The sequence below is a fragment of the Ananas comosus genome, linkage group 4 (genome assembly GCF_001540865.1).
Source record: "Ananas comosus cultivar F153 linkage group 4, ASM154086v1, whole genome shotgun sequence".
Classification (NCBI taxonomy): Eukaryota; Viridiplantae; Streptophyta; class Magnoliopsida; order Poales; family Bromeliaceae; genus Ananas; species Ananas comosus.
The window spans coordinates 9,846,434-9,864,897 of record NC_033624.1 but is presented as its reverse complement, the minus strand read 5'-3'; the positions used below and the strand labels follow the sequence as shown (position 1 = coordinate 9,864,897).

Genomic DNA, 18,464 nt, shown 5'->3' with positions numbered 1-18,464 from the left:
ATACGGACATATAAGACGTACTCATAAAAGTGTATGCGACACATAGATAAAAAATGTCTCAATCTACACAAATTTTAGTGGTTAAAAATTATTGTCCTTCAATTGTTTGTTTAGGATTTATTATTTCTTAAATTCAAGAGTTGTAGGAAGACAACAAAGAAAATGTTCTATCCTAATCTTATGCACAATTTGGTAAAAAAAAAAAAAAAAAATTGAAGTTGCAAATTAAGGTCTCGCCTTGTATCATTATCATTTTTTCTTTCTTTTAAATACTATTTTTTTTTTTTTTTTTTATAGAAGTTGCAAATTAAGGCCGTGCCAGGCTGGGTCGTGCACCGGGTCGGCCCCTTAAANAATCTAAAAATACAAAGAATAAATTATTTTTATTTAAATTGATATTTTGATTAAAAATTTTAAAATTTATAAAAATAATTATAAAATAATAAATATTTAAATTTATTTTAAAATATGTATATTTGCATTAGGTTTTTGAAAAAAGAAATAAGATGAGTTTTTGGTCCAATGAACCAAAATCCTCCCATGGTTTGTTAGGTAGACAGACCTTGGAAAGAGAAGAGACCCCAAAGCTCAAGGCAGCTTGCCTTGCCTTGGGCCTGAGGTTCCATGGCTTGCCACGCCGGGTCACCGCCGGCCTCTCCTCGATCCGGCACAGCCTAGGCCCGTTTCGGGCCATGCCGTGTTGAGCTGTCGGGCCCTAGGGAAGAGGTCCAGTACGGCCCAAAAGCTCGGGCTCGGCCGGGCTGGCACAGGTGGTACAGCACCCGTGCCGTGCTATAGCTCAGCCCGAGGCTGCGCCGGGCTGGGCAGCACACGTGCCGCCAACCCCGTTTTACATCCCTATATGCACCTACAAATATAAAAATGTACCATACATACGCGTATATACATATATATATAAAAACTTATATTCTGAATTTTTTTGTTCTGGATTGGCTTCGTGGTTTATTGGTTTTCACGCCCACCCCTAATTTGGTTTGGCTAAAGTCTGTTGTGATGGGTTGATTCTGAAAACATACTATTATATAATTAAAAAATTGGCCATGTAACTTAAAAAGTTTAATAATTTTAAAATTTCCTAGCTAGTCCTAGCGTAGGCGATAAGGAACTTAATAATTAGTATTCGAAGTCTCAAGTTCAAATCCTAATTGTTTCATATTTTTAATTAAATTCATCTCTTAAAAAAAAAAAATGTATACCATGCTATCTTTTTTTTTTTAAAAAATAAGCATTTCTCTTTCCCCCCTTACTCCAGCAATTCCACTTCTAGATCTGTAGCTTTTCTCTTCTTTTACTAGAATTGTCTATTTTGTTGGATTTATTGGCTTAAATGAACCAACATACTCCTTCATAAAGGGAGGTCGGGTTAGATTGAATACAGTCAAGTTCGAAATAGTGGAAGGTCGGATTGGACTAAATCATATAAAAAGTGGCTGGAGACTGATTAGGCAGAGTTACAATCCAAAATTCGTGGTTGTTAATTGCGTTTGTTTGAATTTTTAAAATTAATAGTTAGCACCGACGATTTGACAGGTCTCACTTCAAATGACTTGATACAAAGTAACCCAATTTGACCAGACCTAATTATTACAACTTTTCTTTTTTAAAAAAATTCTTTTAGTCGAGATTTAGAAACTTTCCTTTTATTTTTCATTCTTTATCTTTATTTTCTTTTAGAGCGGATATTTTGGACTCTACGGCCAGTCTCCATGTATCAGCCAAAATCTAAATTTCAATAGTTTAGTTCAAAGTTGCATCATATTTTATGGATAAAATTTTAGTAGAAAACTCCCTAATGACGACTAGTTGGGAAGACATGATTTACTATCATGTGTTAGTTTTGTTTCCATCCAAAACTTATTAGGTATTTTCTAATACTAAAATTCAAAAGAATCTTTTTAAATTTTCGAAGGGATATAATACTTGTATAAAGTCAAAACTTATACATAGCAGCGAATCAGGGCTACTCAATGAGACATCATTAGAAAGTTTTCTGTTGAAGTTTTTTTCCCCTATTTTATAGGGCTTATCATTATTTTTTTTGGTAAAAATGTACAATACTTAGGGCATGTTTGTTTCACCGAAATTGGATTTTGGGTTGAAATGGAGTTCAGGTGAAAATTACTTCTCCCTACTAATATTTGAGTATTTGTTTTTATAGATATAGAAGTAAATTTTTTTTAGTTTTATTGTTTGTTTGGCAAAAAGTGAATGATATAAAGTTATAATTTATATATAAATAATTAATAACTTGATAAATAATACATTATAATATAATAAATAAAAATAATATAATTATATTCTTATATAAGTATAAAATTTACTCTAAAATAACTAAATTATTTTTATACATAATTTAAAATAATACAACGATAAAAATATAAAGTAAAAAAAATATTAATACTTAAATAATCAATTTTTATCATATTTTAAATTTACAAACTAAAATGAAGGACATACTAAAGCTTAACTAATTAATTTTTATCATATTTTAGATATTCAAACTAAACAAAAAATAATTAGTACCATAATTAAATTATTTAAATAATTAGCATTAACTATTATATTATTATATTATGTTTTTTCTTCACTTTTCTTCACCGTAATTGGCTTAGGCCCAACCCTAGGGCCAAAATCAATTATGCTGTTTTGGGTAACTCTAGTTTCGATCGTTTCTTTATTATGGCGAACCAAACAGCATAATTGATTGTTTACAGCTAAAAACGACTTCGTCCCTACTTTCATCCAAAAACAAGCTCTTATCCGAACTATGAATCATTTGGAATCGGCTACGTAACTTTTCAAAATTTTAATTTTACTATCAAACTTTTTATTTAGCTTTATAATTTAAATTAATTATTTACTTTAGTGAATTTATAGTCGCGAGATTTATGAAGTATACTAACTAAATCTATAAAGATAAATATATAATAGATTTAAATTTTCAGTCAAAGTGCTGTTGACCGGTATTAAGGATTTGATTTGACAGGATGATACAAAATAATTGGGTAGAATTAGAATTAAAATTGAACTTAATAAAATAATCTAATCATGTGCTTGGTATATTCATGATAAAAATCAGGATTGAACTCTCTAATGAACAGTAATAAAAGTTAAATTTCTAATTAGACAAGACTTTTTATATTACTTAATAAATTACTCAAAACAGATTGCATTGATATTTCAAACTGCAAAATTGAATTTGCAATTTAATCTTTGAATTTGATTTTGAATTCAAAATTTGAGTCTGAATGCAAATTCAATGTCACTCAAGATGTTGCATTAGCTATGACACCATACTTAAATTTAAATTTAAATTCAAAATTTAAATTAGATATTTTAATTTTAACTTGAATTAAATTTTGAATCCAAAAACCTACTTTGAATTTCAATTGGAATTGAAAATTTAGGTTCAAAGTCCAAATTAGAAATTTGGTTCAAACTGAGGCTCAGAACAAATTGAAAAACATTTAGATAGTTGTAAAAAATATTAGTGAGATTGTTGAATAGACTCGGGCTATTATACTCTTATGAGTACGATCGCGTTCGTCCTCGTAAGTCGTTTTTAATGATAGAATTTTTGAATTGATGATTCATATCGTTAAACGTTATCTATAAAGCATCTAAAACTTATAGAAATTAAATTTTATAATTTTTTGACATCATTAATCTTACGATCAAAAGATTTCAAAATTGACAATTTTTAATGACCGGTATAAAATACTTGTTAGTTTAACAGTGTAAAAGAAGCAAAATCAATTGAATTTTTAATAGAAAATTATATTCACTATCTAGATAAAGATTAATAACTCCGATCTTAAATTAAATGATCCGATCATTTACTTTTAGAACGCCGTTCAATTTTGACTGTTCATTTTATGCTCTCTTGATGGACTTTATTATGATTTCGAAAAATTACGAATTTTTTTTTGTAAAAAATTTTAAATACTCTAAATCATATTTAGCGGAGTGGATCATCGATTCGGAAGTTTCATGATTGAAAGTTTTAAATACTATAAAAGTATAGTCGCCCTACGTTGAATAATCATGGTATATTTCTTTTTTTTTTGTTTTTTTTTGTTCTTTTTTTTTTCTTCTTTTAGATTAGAACGGACATTTCTTTAAAATAATTTTAAACAAACTTTTAATTGGCCAAATGAACTTTCAAAAATTTTATTTGGCCGATGAACTTTCTTCTTGTCAACTCAGTATTATAAAAATAAAAAAAAATATAGTGAATCGTTTACGGCCATTAGAAAAAGTGGTGACTCATTCTTCATTTTCAAATTATTATTGTAGATTTTTCATATGAGTTGTGAAAATTTTTGTGAGGTTGTTAAGATTGTATGCGGATTATTAAAATTTATGTTTGATTGATAGAATTATATGAGTAACTTGTTAGAATTTTTTGGATTGTTAAAACTATATATGATTTGGTAGAATTTTTATATAGTTTTTGTTATTCACCGTTTTTAACCAGCGATGAATCATTTTCCATATTCATATTGTTATCATTGTATTTCATATGAGTCGTGAGAATTTTTTTTTTTTGTTGTTATATGATGTTGTTAGGACTGTATGTGGGTTATTAGAATTTTTGTTTGATTATTGGAATTATATAGAAAGATTTTTAGAATTTTTTGAATTGTTAAAATTATACATGATTTGTTAGAATTTTTATATAGTTGCTATTCGCCATTTTTAGAAAATGGTGAATCATTTTCTACTTTTATACTGTTATTATTATTATGTGAATTGTGATGATTTTTTTGAGGTTATTAGGATTGTATTTGGATTATTAATTAGAATTTCAATTTCATTGTTCGGATACAAGGATATAGATTGTTAACATTTTTTTAGTTGTTAAGATTATACGTAATTTGTTGAAATTTTTATATTATTATTTAAACTTTATATTGGAAATAGAAAGAAATGGTGAATTGTTTACTGTTTTCTTTCTTAATAAATTTTATTAAAAATTGTGAACAATTCATTGCTTCTTAATTATTTTTCACTTCAACACTGAGTTGAATGAAATAAAATTATTTTATCAAATAAAATTTTGATAGAATTATTTTATAAAGGGTAACTTTAGATATCACCACTGTAGTTTCACACTTTCTCACTTTAATACCTTGTGGTTTAAAGTGTATGAAGTTAATGTTCTGTGGTTTCATTTTTATCTTTTCGCCAGGTTCTTCGTTAATATTTTGTTAAATTATATACAAAAAACTTCAGATACTCCACTTAGATTTATCGAATAATCAGTTTAGTACACTTTAGTTTTAACTTTATTACCGATTTAACGAAAAAAATTAGCAGAATCAATAATAAAAAAATAAAAAAAAAAACTACAGGATACTAAATTTATACACTTTAAATCCTAGGGTACTAAAATGAGAAAGCGTGAAACCACAGGAGTGGTATTTAAAATTTTTCCTTTTATAAATTATAATTTTTTTAAGAGATTATTTAAAAAAAGGTTCGACTAGAACGATTGAAACTAATGTTTAAAGAAGCTTCCTAAAATACCATTCACCTCGCTTTACGTTGAACCAAACAGGCCCTTAGCCTAATGGGCATCGATATAGTGTTTCCCTCTTCTATGTTGTTGCAGATTCATTAATCCCAACGTTGTTATCTCTTCTGCAACTTCGCGCACTTACATCATACCATTTGGATCTTATATTTAATTTTCAAGCTCTTAATTTACTCTAAATTTGATTTCTATTAGTTTTTTCTTGGCTTAGCCAACGCTAGGGACGAAATCAGAATTTAGATTCCGAAATGGCAAAAAATACATAATATATTTATCTTATTAAACAAAATTTTATGAAGCAAATATAACAATAATTTGATATACATTCACTTTGGTTGGACGACAATGCTCTGAGCCTAATTTTGTTGTTTATATAATTTGTTTTTAGGTCCAGAAACTTTTTAATCCATAAATCTTCTTTATCCCTCTTTTCCATGGAGAACCGGGCATCCTTCATCTTCCCTTAGATTTTGTTTGGGAATTCATATATTTCTCTTTGTTGATCAGGTGGTTATACTTTATGACTATTTCCAAATTTATATTATTATGTATTTAGAGCTAAACTTCTATGCTTTCGAAAGCACATAGAACTCTGTGTTTCTAAGTTGTTTTCGATACTGGAATATGCGGTGATCGATTCCATTAAACATGATCTACTATATATGCTGGAACTATCTAAAAATTAAATTTGATAATTTTTTGATTTCGTTTGTCTAGTGAATAAATATCTTCAAAATGAATGACTACAAATAAAAATTCTATGAAAAACAATGATAAAAGCCTTAAATTTCACATCAAAAGTATTGATTTTATTCTTGATGATAATAGAATTTTTTTAATTAAAAATTTATCTAATTCTGATTGTTCTATATCATTGAACTTACAAACGTTCCACATCGGTCATTAAAATAGTGGTTTTTGAAACCCTTTGATCCCTTGATAAATAATATCGAAAAAGTATGAAATTTAGTTTCTAAATAGTTCCAGTAGCGTAAATCATGTCTAACGGAGCCGATTGTCGAATTAAATATCCTATCATCGAAAATAAATTACGTACAAGTACAGAAATCTTTGTACATTCGAAAGCACAAAAGACATACTCGTATAATCGGGCTCTACAAATTAATGAATTGATTTCCACATGTTCTTCGGAAAAGAAAGAACAAAAAAAAAAAAAAAAAAATTTAAGAGATAGATAGCACGCTACCCGTTTCGTTTATTTCATTTAGAAATAAATTAACTTAGTTAGAAATGTGAATCAATTAGGATTCGAACTTGGGTCTCGAATACCAACCATCAAATTTTTTACTACTTGTTCTAGGGAGGGTCGGTAAAAAGGTTTTGAAAACTATACTTTCTCACCTCCTAGACTTTCTTTCGCGGGAAAGAATTAATTGCTGTCTATATCTTTTTTGGACCTCTCTCGCCCACATATAGTTCTGTCTGGCTATTCAAGAAATGTGATCCACTCGCGCCTAGAGGCTTGTAATTAATTAGCATTTAGCAAACTCAACACTGGGTAATTGCGATTCTGAGTCACCAATTAAAATTTAAACCTGGTTAATTTTTTTTATTTTTTCTTCTTAAATTAACTCTACTGTAATAGTTTTCCATTCACTTAACTTCACCAAGATTGCAGTTATTGATCTTTATCTATGTAGTGAATAGAATTTTCTATCAAAAATTCAACAAATTTCGATTCTTTTACACCGTTAAACTAGCGAGTATTTCATACCGGCCGTTAAAAATTGTCAAATTTGTGACCTCTTGATCGTAAGGTAAATGATGTCGAAAAATTATAAAATTTGATTTCTAGAAGTTTTAAATGTTGTAAAAATAATTTAACGGTGTGGATCGTCGATTCGGAAGCTCTATCATCAAAAATAATTTATGAATACGAAAGCGATCGTACTCATAATAGTATAGTAGCCGGACCCTATATATATATATATATATATATATATATATATATGTTAAAAAAAGTCATATTCTTTTATGTTTGTGACACGTCAAAAAAGTAATCACTAATTAAGCGCGCATGCCAAATCCTAAATATATATAATCCAATCGTTCTAAGTGTTTTCTAGATCCAAAAAAAAAAAAAAAAAATCTATTCTTTAGAAGGGATTAGCAAAACCTTTTTGGTGGTCACGATCGGCGCGGCGACTGCTTTAAGAGGCGTGCAGCAACAGCTGCTCGGAGCTGGTGCTTGCATCTCGAGTCGACTCGGGTTGATAGGAATGTCGTCAAAGCGAACGGCTCGAATCCGACAGCGCGTAGTCGGTCTACGGCCGCCGCCGGCACATCCTCGCCTCCCTCTAAGCCGACAAATCTCCTCCCCGTGAGGTTTAATCTTTGTGCTCAAACTTTGCACGTAGATTATCATTCGTGCACCGCATATATACACCCTTCGTACCCGAAGGATTATTGTGTACTTTTTTATACACTCTTCTCCTCTTTCTTTCTTTCTTTCTATCCTCTTCACCTATGATAAATTCAACTTATACTTTACACGTACAAATTCAAAAAAAGAAAAGTATAAATTTACGAATAACAAAGAAAAATGAAGTGATCCGTACCTTTTGATCAATAGCATGTTTTTTTTGTACGAGTGCCCGAGATCTCAGGAAGTATATTGGCCCTTTAATACCTTCTAAATTCTCAGGGAAAATTAATAAAATAATATTTCTATTATAAATTTATGTGAATCATTTTACGTATTTGTCCTTGTGGTTTTGACAATGAGTGCCGCACGTACAGCCGCGTGTCAGGGCATTTTGGCAATTGACCCTCCCCGCCACTTATCTTCGCCTTTCCTTCATCCTTGGCTCCTGTGTTTCTGTGGTTTCGAAGAGAGCAAAATAATGGACAGGAAAATTAGATGAATACGAGATGAAACTGGCCCACACTCTCTATGTTTATAAGATTTTTTTGTTTTTTGTTTTTTGTTTTTTTTTTTTTTTTGAGAGTGAATATGTTTATAAGTATAAATTGTTAAAACACAATATGTTACATTTCTAATCTAGGAACTTCTGAAATAGACCTCTCAACTTTTTCTCTCCCTCTCTCTTTTTTTGTCCTTTTAGGAGCCCCTCAATTTCCAATATTTCTTTTAAAGTTAAGTAATTTTAGCTAAAAAATTCGAGAATTTTATCAAGTTTATTAGTGATATATATATATCACCAAACTTAATTATTTTAATTAGCACTTAATAGTTAATAGAGTTCTTAACTTTTATAAAACTTTTAACTTAATTAAATATGAAAATTAAAATAAAAGGAATTAGAAGTCGAAGAGGTCTCAATCCATTAAAAAGAGAGGCTAATTTTGTAACACATTGAACTTTAGCAAATTACGAGGTTCCAGTGTTAGAATAGCGTTTTGGGCTATTCCTGCTGTTTTTGTAGGTCGTTGACTGAGTACCGATCCATTCCTCGTGTTGCGGGAATGCGCGAGGGAGTACTTAGCACCAAAACTCCAAACTGTAGGTTTTGGGGTACTGGGAACCGGTACCAGAGAATGGATACCGGAACTCCCCTGTTTAAATCGAGAAATGCTGCTCTCGGGTTTGAGCTGTCGGGTGGTCGGGTACCGGTACGACATAGGCCTAGTACCGGTACGCCGCACTGTTTCTGCTTGGTCGAGGCTCGGGTTTGACAGTTTTGTTGACCTGGTATCTGTATTCTTTCCCGCGTACCGGTACGCAGTGCAAAAACTGCAGTTCGTGCAGTTTGCAATTTCTAGTGTTTTGAGGGGCTTTTTGGGGTTTGTTACAATATGTTATATAATCCCCTCATCTCCCTTACAGCACCCTTTGTGCTGAGCTTGGAGAAGGAGAAAGGTAGGATTTTCTCCCATTTTCTCTCTAGATTTTCCTCTCAAATTTCTTTTAATTTGAGGTTTGATCTCCTTTTCTTCTTCCTCTTCATGGTGGCAAACTTATGGACCTTGGAGGAAGCTTGGATGAGAAGAGAGGAGCTTTTTGGAGGATTTATCTTGAACCTTAACTCAAGATAGCTTGGTTTGGAGGAGCTTTGCTTGAGGTTAGTACTCTTCTTGTAACATCTATTTGTGATTTTTGCAAGATTTGGAGATGAAAACCTAGTTTTCGAAAAACGAGGGTTTATTTTGAGATTTTTTGATTTGGGATTTTTGGAACCTAATTGATGAGTGTTGAACTCTCATTTAGGTTGGATTTGAAGATCCATTGGGTTGATTCGAGCTTTGGACAAGTGTAGCTTGATCAAAGATAATTTTCACATATTTTCTATGTGATTTTTGGTGAATTTTGTTTGATGTTCGTTCGAGACTTATAACCCTCTTAGAAATTCTCTTAGGGTGCTAGGAGCTTGGTCGACAACTTCGTTCGAAGGAACGAAAGGGATCGAAGTGCTTATGGTGGGTTTGATCTCACCGAAATGGGTGAACTCCCCCTATGCCTTCCTTATGGTTTTAAGACATATTTAGATGCTTATTCATGCCTGATATAACATACTAGAATTTATGAAAACATAATACATACATGTTATGTATAGTGAAAATTTATGCTCTATGTAGTAGAGGCATACATGTGGATTTGGGCACTAAATGATACTTGTTGACTTCTCTTTTATGCAACAATAGGAGGCATGTTAGAGCATGAATGATAGCACATTTCTTGAGGATACCTAGTGAATGGGTTAAGTAAGTAGTTAACTTACATATTGACATTAGTACACTTGTTATAGACAAGGTAATTGAGACTTAGCATTACTTGCATGATAACATTATACTTGTTGTAGGCAAGATAATTGGGACATTGGGACATAGTGCATGACAAGGTCATCTTGAAGCTAAACTTGGTGTATTTAATCTAGTTGAACAACTAGAACTTGACATATGACATTGTAACTTGGTGCATTTAACCTAATAAAACAACTAGTATTGGCCATTGTGATATTGCATTCGATTTAGAGATCGATAGTTATATTCCATATTTTAGACATGAGGAAATGAGAGTGTAAAGCCTTTGAGGCGAACCCTAATTGAGATATTGACATGTAATACTAGTGGAATTAATTATTTGCATCATAATACTTCCACTCCATGTAGTGAGGATGTTAGTAGAAAGACATGTGCATAACATGCATTGTGGTACTTGTGGACACTTCATAATTCTCTTGCATATGATATTAGTAAACGTTTTCTTGGACAGTTATTGGAATTGCATGTCCTGAACCTCTTTGGAGTCTTGTATAAAATAGTGAACTATCCTAGGTAGGGTAATGACATATGAACTATGCATGCTTTAGGCATTGTATGTGTTCGTAAAGACATACCACCCAAGTAGATGTAAACAAGACATGACATGAATGATCTAGTATCCGACCGTCGAGTTGATGTGTGAAAATTTCATGTTTTAGACATGATGACTGAGTATCCCAAATTGTGGACCCTATGATATGATTACGCTAGCTTGCCCTTGTGCTCATTCGCACATGCTTGTGAGGGTCGCTCCTTAGAAGCCGACACTCTGGAGTTTAGCCTTGTGACGATAGATCACCCGTGCGGGATTGCGCGCCGAAGTGGGATGCTGTGGGCGGAGTTTTTTTTCTTGTAGGAAAAATGATGACCCCCACGGGGCCACTAAGGCATGGCACGAGCCGAGATGTTACCACGTGTACGTTCCTTGTAAATTGGGTATTGAAACTTATCTTAATATTGTACATCACGATAGTTGATGCACACATAGTAGATGTTCATACTTGTGATTTGCTACCTTATATTGCTACTTGATGCATTCATAGTAGTTGGACATTTTTGTTGGACATGATGACATTGACACCTTTAGTGGTAGTAAACCTATACTTATGCGGATTAGTATATATGCATGGCTAGAAAAATAATGAAAAGCACAATTTACTCTATGTAGTATCATGAATTTTATGATTATGCATGTAAGTTGACATTAGCATACAATTGAATATGCATGTAAACTGACATTGCATATAGAGTTGAACAATGGAAAGTAGAACATCATATACTTGATAGTTAATCCTTTAGTAAAGGCATAGTAGCTTAGTAAGTTTTATTTATGCTTATTATACATGTTGTTCATTCTAATTAAATGTTAGAACATGCTACTTTTGCCTCTAGTCTAGTGGTGTATTTCGCTGAGGTCAGCGGCTTGCCCACTGGGAACTATTGATTAGTAGTTCTCACGCCCTCTGTTTTGTGGTTTTATTTCAGAGCCTTCCACGACGGGAGAAGCTAGGGATCGTGGCAAGGGGTTAGCGACTAGTTAGGACCCCTACGGAGATATTTTAGAGGGACCTGACATCATCTTTCTTTTTCTATCTTGTAGGAAGATGTTTTATGTATTTGATTTAGAGATGTTGTTAATCTCCTGGATTTAGTTCTATACATTTTGTATATTCATTTCTTGCGGATCTCTTTGTGTTAGATCAGTAGTGATTTTATATTACTCGCTCTGATAGCCTTGTTAGGACTTTACTGTGTTCATTTCTTGTTTTAGTAGACGCCTTGTGTGCATTGTGATTGTTTGGTGTACACGGCAGTCTGTCCCTGCGCCGGCAGGCTTCCGCTGGGCCCGGGGTGTGGCAGATTATAGTGGTATCAGAGCCTAGGGTTGAGTCTTAGGGGACCTAGCAAACCTTAGGCCGGTTGGATGATAAGGGTTAGAACGTGAGAGACGGGGTCTTTTACGACCACTTTGGCAAAAGTATCATGATTGGGTCATATTTATAACTCCAAAAGTGTTGGAGTTGGATCGAAGTGAGTAATATATATGTTCTTGCAAGATCACGTTGGCGGCCGACAATGTGTGTCACGCCCGGGTACCAGTGGAAGCATATCCGGCACGTGCACAGACCCGCCATACACCTGCAGTATATAAGGCGTCTACAAGCAACAAGTCGAAAGGAAGTAAAACAAAGAAAGTCCTATCCTGATATCAGAGCAATGTACAGGTCGATATATATATCAACAAAAGAACAAAGAGTGTACAATCCCAAAATCTCGACTAAAGAGAAGTATCACAACTGTAATTCACGGTCCAAGTAGTACATATACATCACGAGGATACAAAAATAGAATAGATACAATGGTGGTTTCTCTATACATAGGGACATCACCCTCGGCCGTAGCCCGAGCAACAAGGTGATCGACTAGCACGCTCCTAGTAGTCCCTAGCTAGGCGCGACTCCCTTGTCACGATCCCTAGCCTCTCCTGTAACAGGCTCTGTAAAAACAACCACCAAAAGGGCGTGAGAACTATAAACAATAGTTCCCAGTGGGTAAGCCGCCAGCCTCGGCGAATTACACCACTAGGCTCATGATGTACTAAATGGAAATAAAAGCAGTAATTTGCATGATATAGAAATATGCAGTGCTAACCGGTGACAGGCATGTATTCAACATGTAAACATGATTTCTGCAGTAACGAATCAAGTAAATAATAGAAGTATTGCAACTACTATGAACATGATCATAAACATAATCATAGAAATGTAAGTACTACTGTACACTTACAACTGATACTCATTCATTACTATCACTATCATTTCCATTTTCATTTTCATTCTCATTCACTAGGACCTACTCAAGGTAGTCCAGCTTGCGCCGCGCCTAATGGCCCCGTGGTAGTATACACTCCCCACGGCAATCCACTTCGGCACCCAATCCCGCACGGGCGAGCAACTGTCGCGTAGGCCAACTCCGGAGTGCCGGCTTGTAGGGAGCTACCCTCACAAGTGTGTGCGAATGAGCACAATGGCAAGCAAGCAAGCAAAGTCCACAGTCCAACATGTCTCAATTATCATATTTTAGTTCACAATATTCTCGCTCTCGATCCTTTGATCGACATTTCAGTATAACAAATCTTAACAACAACTAGAATCCACTAGTTTAGTAAACATGCAGGAATAATGCTAATTTACATATGGCATTAGAATCTTTTTACTATCATGGCACTACCAACATAGTCCCAAAGCATGTGATTGTTCTCTACTCTATAATCGATAAAGTCACGAGAATATCATTGTTCTCTACTTTACAAAAGCATAATTATCATGTCCATTAGTTATTCAACTTAATTAAAGATAAACATAAACATAAGCATAAGTATAATTATGCATGAATTCTCTCTACTTCATAGAGGTTCTATTCATGTTATGGCAAAGAAGTTCCAACAACCATATTGTGCCAATATCGCACAACTATATCAAATTCCGTACATATAAAACATAGGGGAGCTTCACTTGCTCTGGTTAGGTCAAACCCACCTCGTACTAAGCTCCAAATCAGTTTGCAAGGGTCCCAAAATCAGCCCCACGAGGTCCCACTGCTGCTGAAAATAAGGTATCAAAACCGTGTCAAAATGACGACCGAAATGTCCGATTTCGGCCTAATTTACACTCAGTGCAAAGTATCCCCTTGAATCCCTAATCTGGGCTAGAGTAATACCTCAAGTTAAGCTTCCAAAAGGTCCTCCAAGGCCAGTCGAAGACGGTCCAAGGGTCAAATACCCTCTCGCTGCGAATAATACCGAAACGGCATCAATATAGTCGATTATAAACTATAATAGTCGAATTCTCGCGAGATTAAATGCCTAGCTGAAATTCCAGCTTACCCGTAGTTAGAACACCTTCCAAACTAGGTCCCAAGGTCACTAATTTCGTTTAATAAGGTTCAAAAACCTGCTGCGAAGAGAACAATTTCCAAATTGTATTAGGTATCCAATTAAACGTCATATAGCTCCAACTAGCTTCATAATGAAATAATTATCTCAAGTAACCTTCCAAGAAGCTTATCCCTGGTCTAAGGAGATTAATCCACAGCTAGTTAACTCATATTTAACTGCTGAAATCCCAGTTCAAAACAGTGGAAAGCTAAAACCTGAAATCTATACTCAACTCAACGTTAATAATAGAAAAATTGAGCCGATTACCTCGTTAAGCCTCCAACCAGTAGCTCGCTGGTCCAGAGCTGCGAAAAGACTTCCAAAATACTCCCTCACACGTCCCCGTAGGCCCTGCGACACTTGCGAACAGCGAAGAACCAACGTTGCGACGAAAACGAACGAAATCGTCGGATTCGTTGTAGAGAGAGAAAAACCCTAGAGAGAGAGAGAGAGGAAGGTGGTAGAGGCTTTCTCTGGTCTCCAGCAAGCTCCACTGAGCTCCTGGGTCGTGCATCGAGGGTAGAGATAAGTATCAAATGTGAAATGACCAAAACAGCCTTGCTGCCACGTATTGCCACTGTGTACCGGTACACCATAGTGGCTGTACCGGTACAGCAAGCAGAAAAAGCTGAATTTCGCCAGTTCACTACACTTTCTTGTTTCCGACAATCCGAACACTCTCAAACTTATGTGTAAACATCTTTAAACCCTTTTAAACTTGTGGGAGGGTTCCAAATATCATTCTTCACACTCGAATTTCGCAATTTGCAAAAATTCAGTGTATTACATTCACCCCTCCTAAAAAGGAGTTTCGTCCGCGAAACTTGTAATCATTTACCTCACGATTCCGTCGAGAAAAGGTAGGGATAATGCTCTAACTTTGCACTTTCCAGTTCCCAAGTGGCTTCCCGTTCCTCGTGATTGCTCCAAAGGATCTTCACGTAGGGTATCTCACGATTTCGAAGCCGTTTCACTTCTCGGGCTAGTATCCTCACCGGATGCTCCTCAAAACTCAAATCTTCTTGCAGCTCTACTGGAATATTTTCCAGAACGTGGGTTGGATCAAAAACATACTTTCGAAGTGTCGATACATGAAACACATTGTGTACTCCCGACAGGTTCGGCGGCAAAGCAAGTCGATACGCTACGGGGCCTATCCGCTCCAACACCTCGTAGGGTCCAATAAATCGAGGGTTCAACTTTCCTCGAATGCCAAATCTCTTAACTCCTTTCGTCGGGGAAACCTTTAGGAATACATGCCCAGTGGGAGCAGAGTGTTCGACCGGAGACGAGTACATCCCCAGACTTGAGTGCACAGTTAGCCGCCCTGATAGAGGTGACGAGGCGGCAGGGGGAGTTGTTGGAGAGGATGTGCGAGAGCCTAGCTTCGCCCCAGAGTTCAGCACCGAGGGCACCAGAGTCGTCTGTTCCACCTCCGACTACCCCAGTGACAGCACCAGCTGCAGCAGTCCCTCCGCCAGCAGTAGTTCCAGTAGCGCCAGTTGCGCCTGCTAGGGGGCCAGTATAGTTGACAGAGGCTGAGTAGGAGCGGTGGACGGAGAGGTTGGCTCGTTTTCGCCGTTTTGATCCACCGATTTTCGATGGCAGTTGCACTGAGGCCTGGGTTGTTGAGGGATGGGTCAGTGCGATAGAGAAGTTATTTGAGGATCTGTTCATTCTTGAGTGGGAGCAGGTGTCTTTGGGAGTCCATTGCTTGGCAGGTGATGCCCACGCCTGGTGGAGGAGAGTGAGGAGAGAGCAGGGACTGGTAGCGTTGCAGTTGAGATGGGATAAGTTCTGTGGATTGCTGTTTGGGATGTTCTTTCCCAACAGTGTGAAACAGAAGCTCGAGGAGGATTTGAAGAGGATTCAGCAGGGGGATCGTCCAGTGCAGGAGTACATTCGGGAGTTTACTCGACTCCTGAACTGTGTGCCATTTGTAGCCAGGGACGAGGCACACAGGGTCTATCTGTTTGAGCAGGGGCTGAGACCCGACATTTTCAGGTTGATGCGGACGCAGAGGTCGAGGACTCTGGATGCGTCCATAGAGCAGGCCTTGTGGGTAGAGAGAGGTGAGGTGTCACTGCAGGAGAGGACTCAGGCCATGGGGCAGAGTAAGGACAGGAAGCGCCCCTTTTCTGATGATGCTGGACAGTCGAGCAGTAGGCGTCCGCCGAGGCCTCCACGATCACGCTCTCAGGGTCATAGGCCACCGGGGCGTCAGCATTTCAGGGGATCCCGTCAGCAGGGGCAGACTCAGAGGACGCCACAGTGTGTGATCTGCGGGGGACCACACTCGCCCCGGCAGTGCGAGCAAAGAGAGGGCAGGTGCTATGGTCGCGGTCAGCCCGGACATATGAGGTCAGCTTGTCCCCGTGCAGCATCACCAGCACCATCCACTGCATCACCGTTGCCGGCATCTCACCCATCTTTTGGAGCAGCTCCGAGTTTTCGCCAGGAGGACAGATCGTCTATGCCGCGTCAGGGCAAGCGGTGACAGCATGCTCCGAGCGGCAGGGTCTATGCAGTCCAGGTGGAGGACTCTTTAGCAGCTTACCGAGTGGTGGCAGGTATCACTTTGATTTTTTGTATTAGAGCTCGTACTCTTTTTGATACCGGTACCTCGCATTCTTTTGTTAGCCGAGCATTTGCATTGTTGCATAGTCTAGAGTTAGGAGTATTATCACTGGCACGAGAGGTGCAGATCCCGGACCATATTTTACAGGTTGCAGAATGTTGTTGGTCGTGTTCGGTGCAGTTAGACTCATGGATCATGCCCGCAGATCTGTTGGTGTTAGGGCAGCTGCAGGACTTCGACGTCGTGCTTAGTGTGGATTGGCTGGCGTGGTACTATGCTACTATCGATTGTGGAGCGAGGACAGTGACGTTCCGCGAGCCAGGCCAGGAGGAGTTTACTTTTCGAGGCTGAAGGAGTACGTTATTTGTCACTTGGATATCTTCGGCGAGGGCTCGACAGCTGATGAGTAGAGGATGTGTTGCCTTTCTAGCGACTATTGTTGAGGTATCTACGGCGGCGCTGGGACTCGAGGATATTCCTGTGGTTCGCGAGTTTACAGATGTGTTTCTCCCTGAGTTGACGACGATGCCGCCGGAGACGGAGATTGAGTTTGTGATTGATGTAGTTCCTGGAACTGCACCAATCTCAAAGGTACCTTATCGGATGGCACAGGCTGAGTTTAGAGAGCTAAAGGCGCAGCTTCAGGATCTGATGGATAAGGGGTATGTGAGACCCAGTGTTTCGCCTTAGGGAGCGCCGGTGTTATTTGTAAAGAAGAAGAATGGTTCGCTCAGGTTATGCATAGATTACCGGGAGCTGAATAAGGTGACCATCAAGAACAAGTATCCTTTGCTGCGCATTGATGACCTGTTTGATCAGCTGCAAGGATCTTGTGTCTTCTCGAAGATTGATCTCCAGTCCAGTTACCACCAGCTGAGGGTGAGGGCCGAGGATGTTCCCAAAACGGCTTTTCGGACTCGGTACGGGCATTATAAGTTTACAGTGATGCCTTTTGGATTGACGAATGCCCCTGCAATATTCATGGATTTGATGAACAGAGTGTTCAAGCCGTTCTTGGATAGATTTGTGGTAGTCTTCATAGATGATATCTTGATATACTCCCGGAGCAATGTCGAGCACGAGGAGCACTTGAGGACTGTGCTACAGCTTCTGAGAGAGAAGAAGTTGTATGACAAGTTAAAGAAGTGCGAGTTCTAGTTACGGGAGGTCGCTTTCTTGGGCCACGTGATATCTGCAGAGGGAGTAGTAGTCGACCCGAAGAAGATTGATGCGATTTGGTATTGGCCCAGACCGACGACGGTAACAGAGGTGAGGAGTTTCCTTGGACTAGCAGGATAATACCGTCGGATTGTGGAAGGCTTTGCGAAGCTTTCCACACCCCTCACTTGACTGACGCGCAAGGGGATTAGATTCATCTGGAGTGAGGATTGTCAGAGGAGCTTTGATGAGTTGAGACAGAGGTTGACGTCAGCTCCTATCCTTGCCCTTCTTGTGATGGGGGAAGGATTCGTGATCTACAGTGATGCGTCGCACAGTGGACTGGGTTGTGTGCTGATGCGGCATGGTAGGGTAATTGATTATGCTTCACGGCAGTTAAAGGATTATGAGAAGAATTACCCTACGCATGACTTGGAGCTTGCCGCGGTAGTCTTTACGTTAAAGTTGTGGCGGCATTACTTGTACGGCGA

The 18,464-nt window shown here is 37.3% G+C and overlaps 1 protein-coding gene and 1 long non-coding RNA gene across 2 annotated transcripts in view; both read right to left on the bottom strand.

Annotated features, from left to right (window-relative positions):
- The window catches only part of LOC109709170 (pyruvate, phosphate dikinase 2), a 31,453-nt gene extending 23,424 nt beyond the window's left edge, over nucleotides 1–8,029 (bottom strand). The window contains exon 1 of the mRNA XM_020231257.1: nucleotides 7,695–8,029. Within this exon, the coding sequence (XP_020086846.1) occupies nucleotides 7,695–7,943 (249 nt within the window). The 5' untranslated portion in view covers nucleotides 7,944–8,029. The remainder of the gene's footprint in view (nucleotides 1–7,694) is intronic.
- On the bottom strand, nucleotides 12,760–14,255 carry LOC109708427. Its single transcript, XR_002215726.1, has 4 exons — nucleotides 14,187–14,255; nucleotides 14,021–14,089; nucleotides 13,840–13,904; nucleotides 12,760–12,797 (listed from the first exon to the last, which is right to left on the bottom strand). It is a non-coding gene; the product is annotated as an uncharacterized LOC109708427 (long non-coding RNA).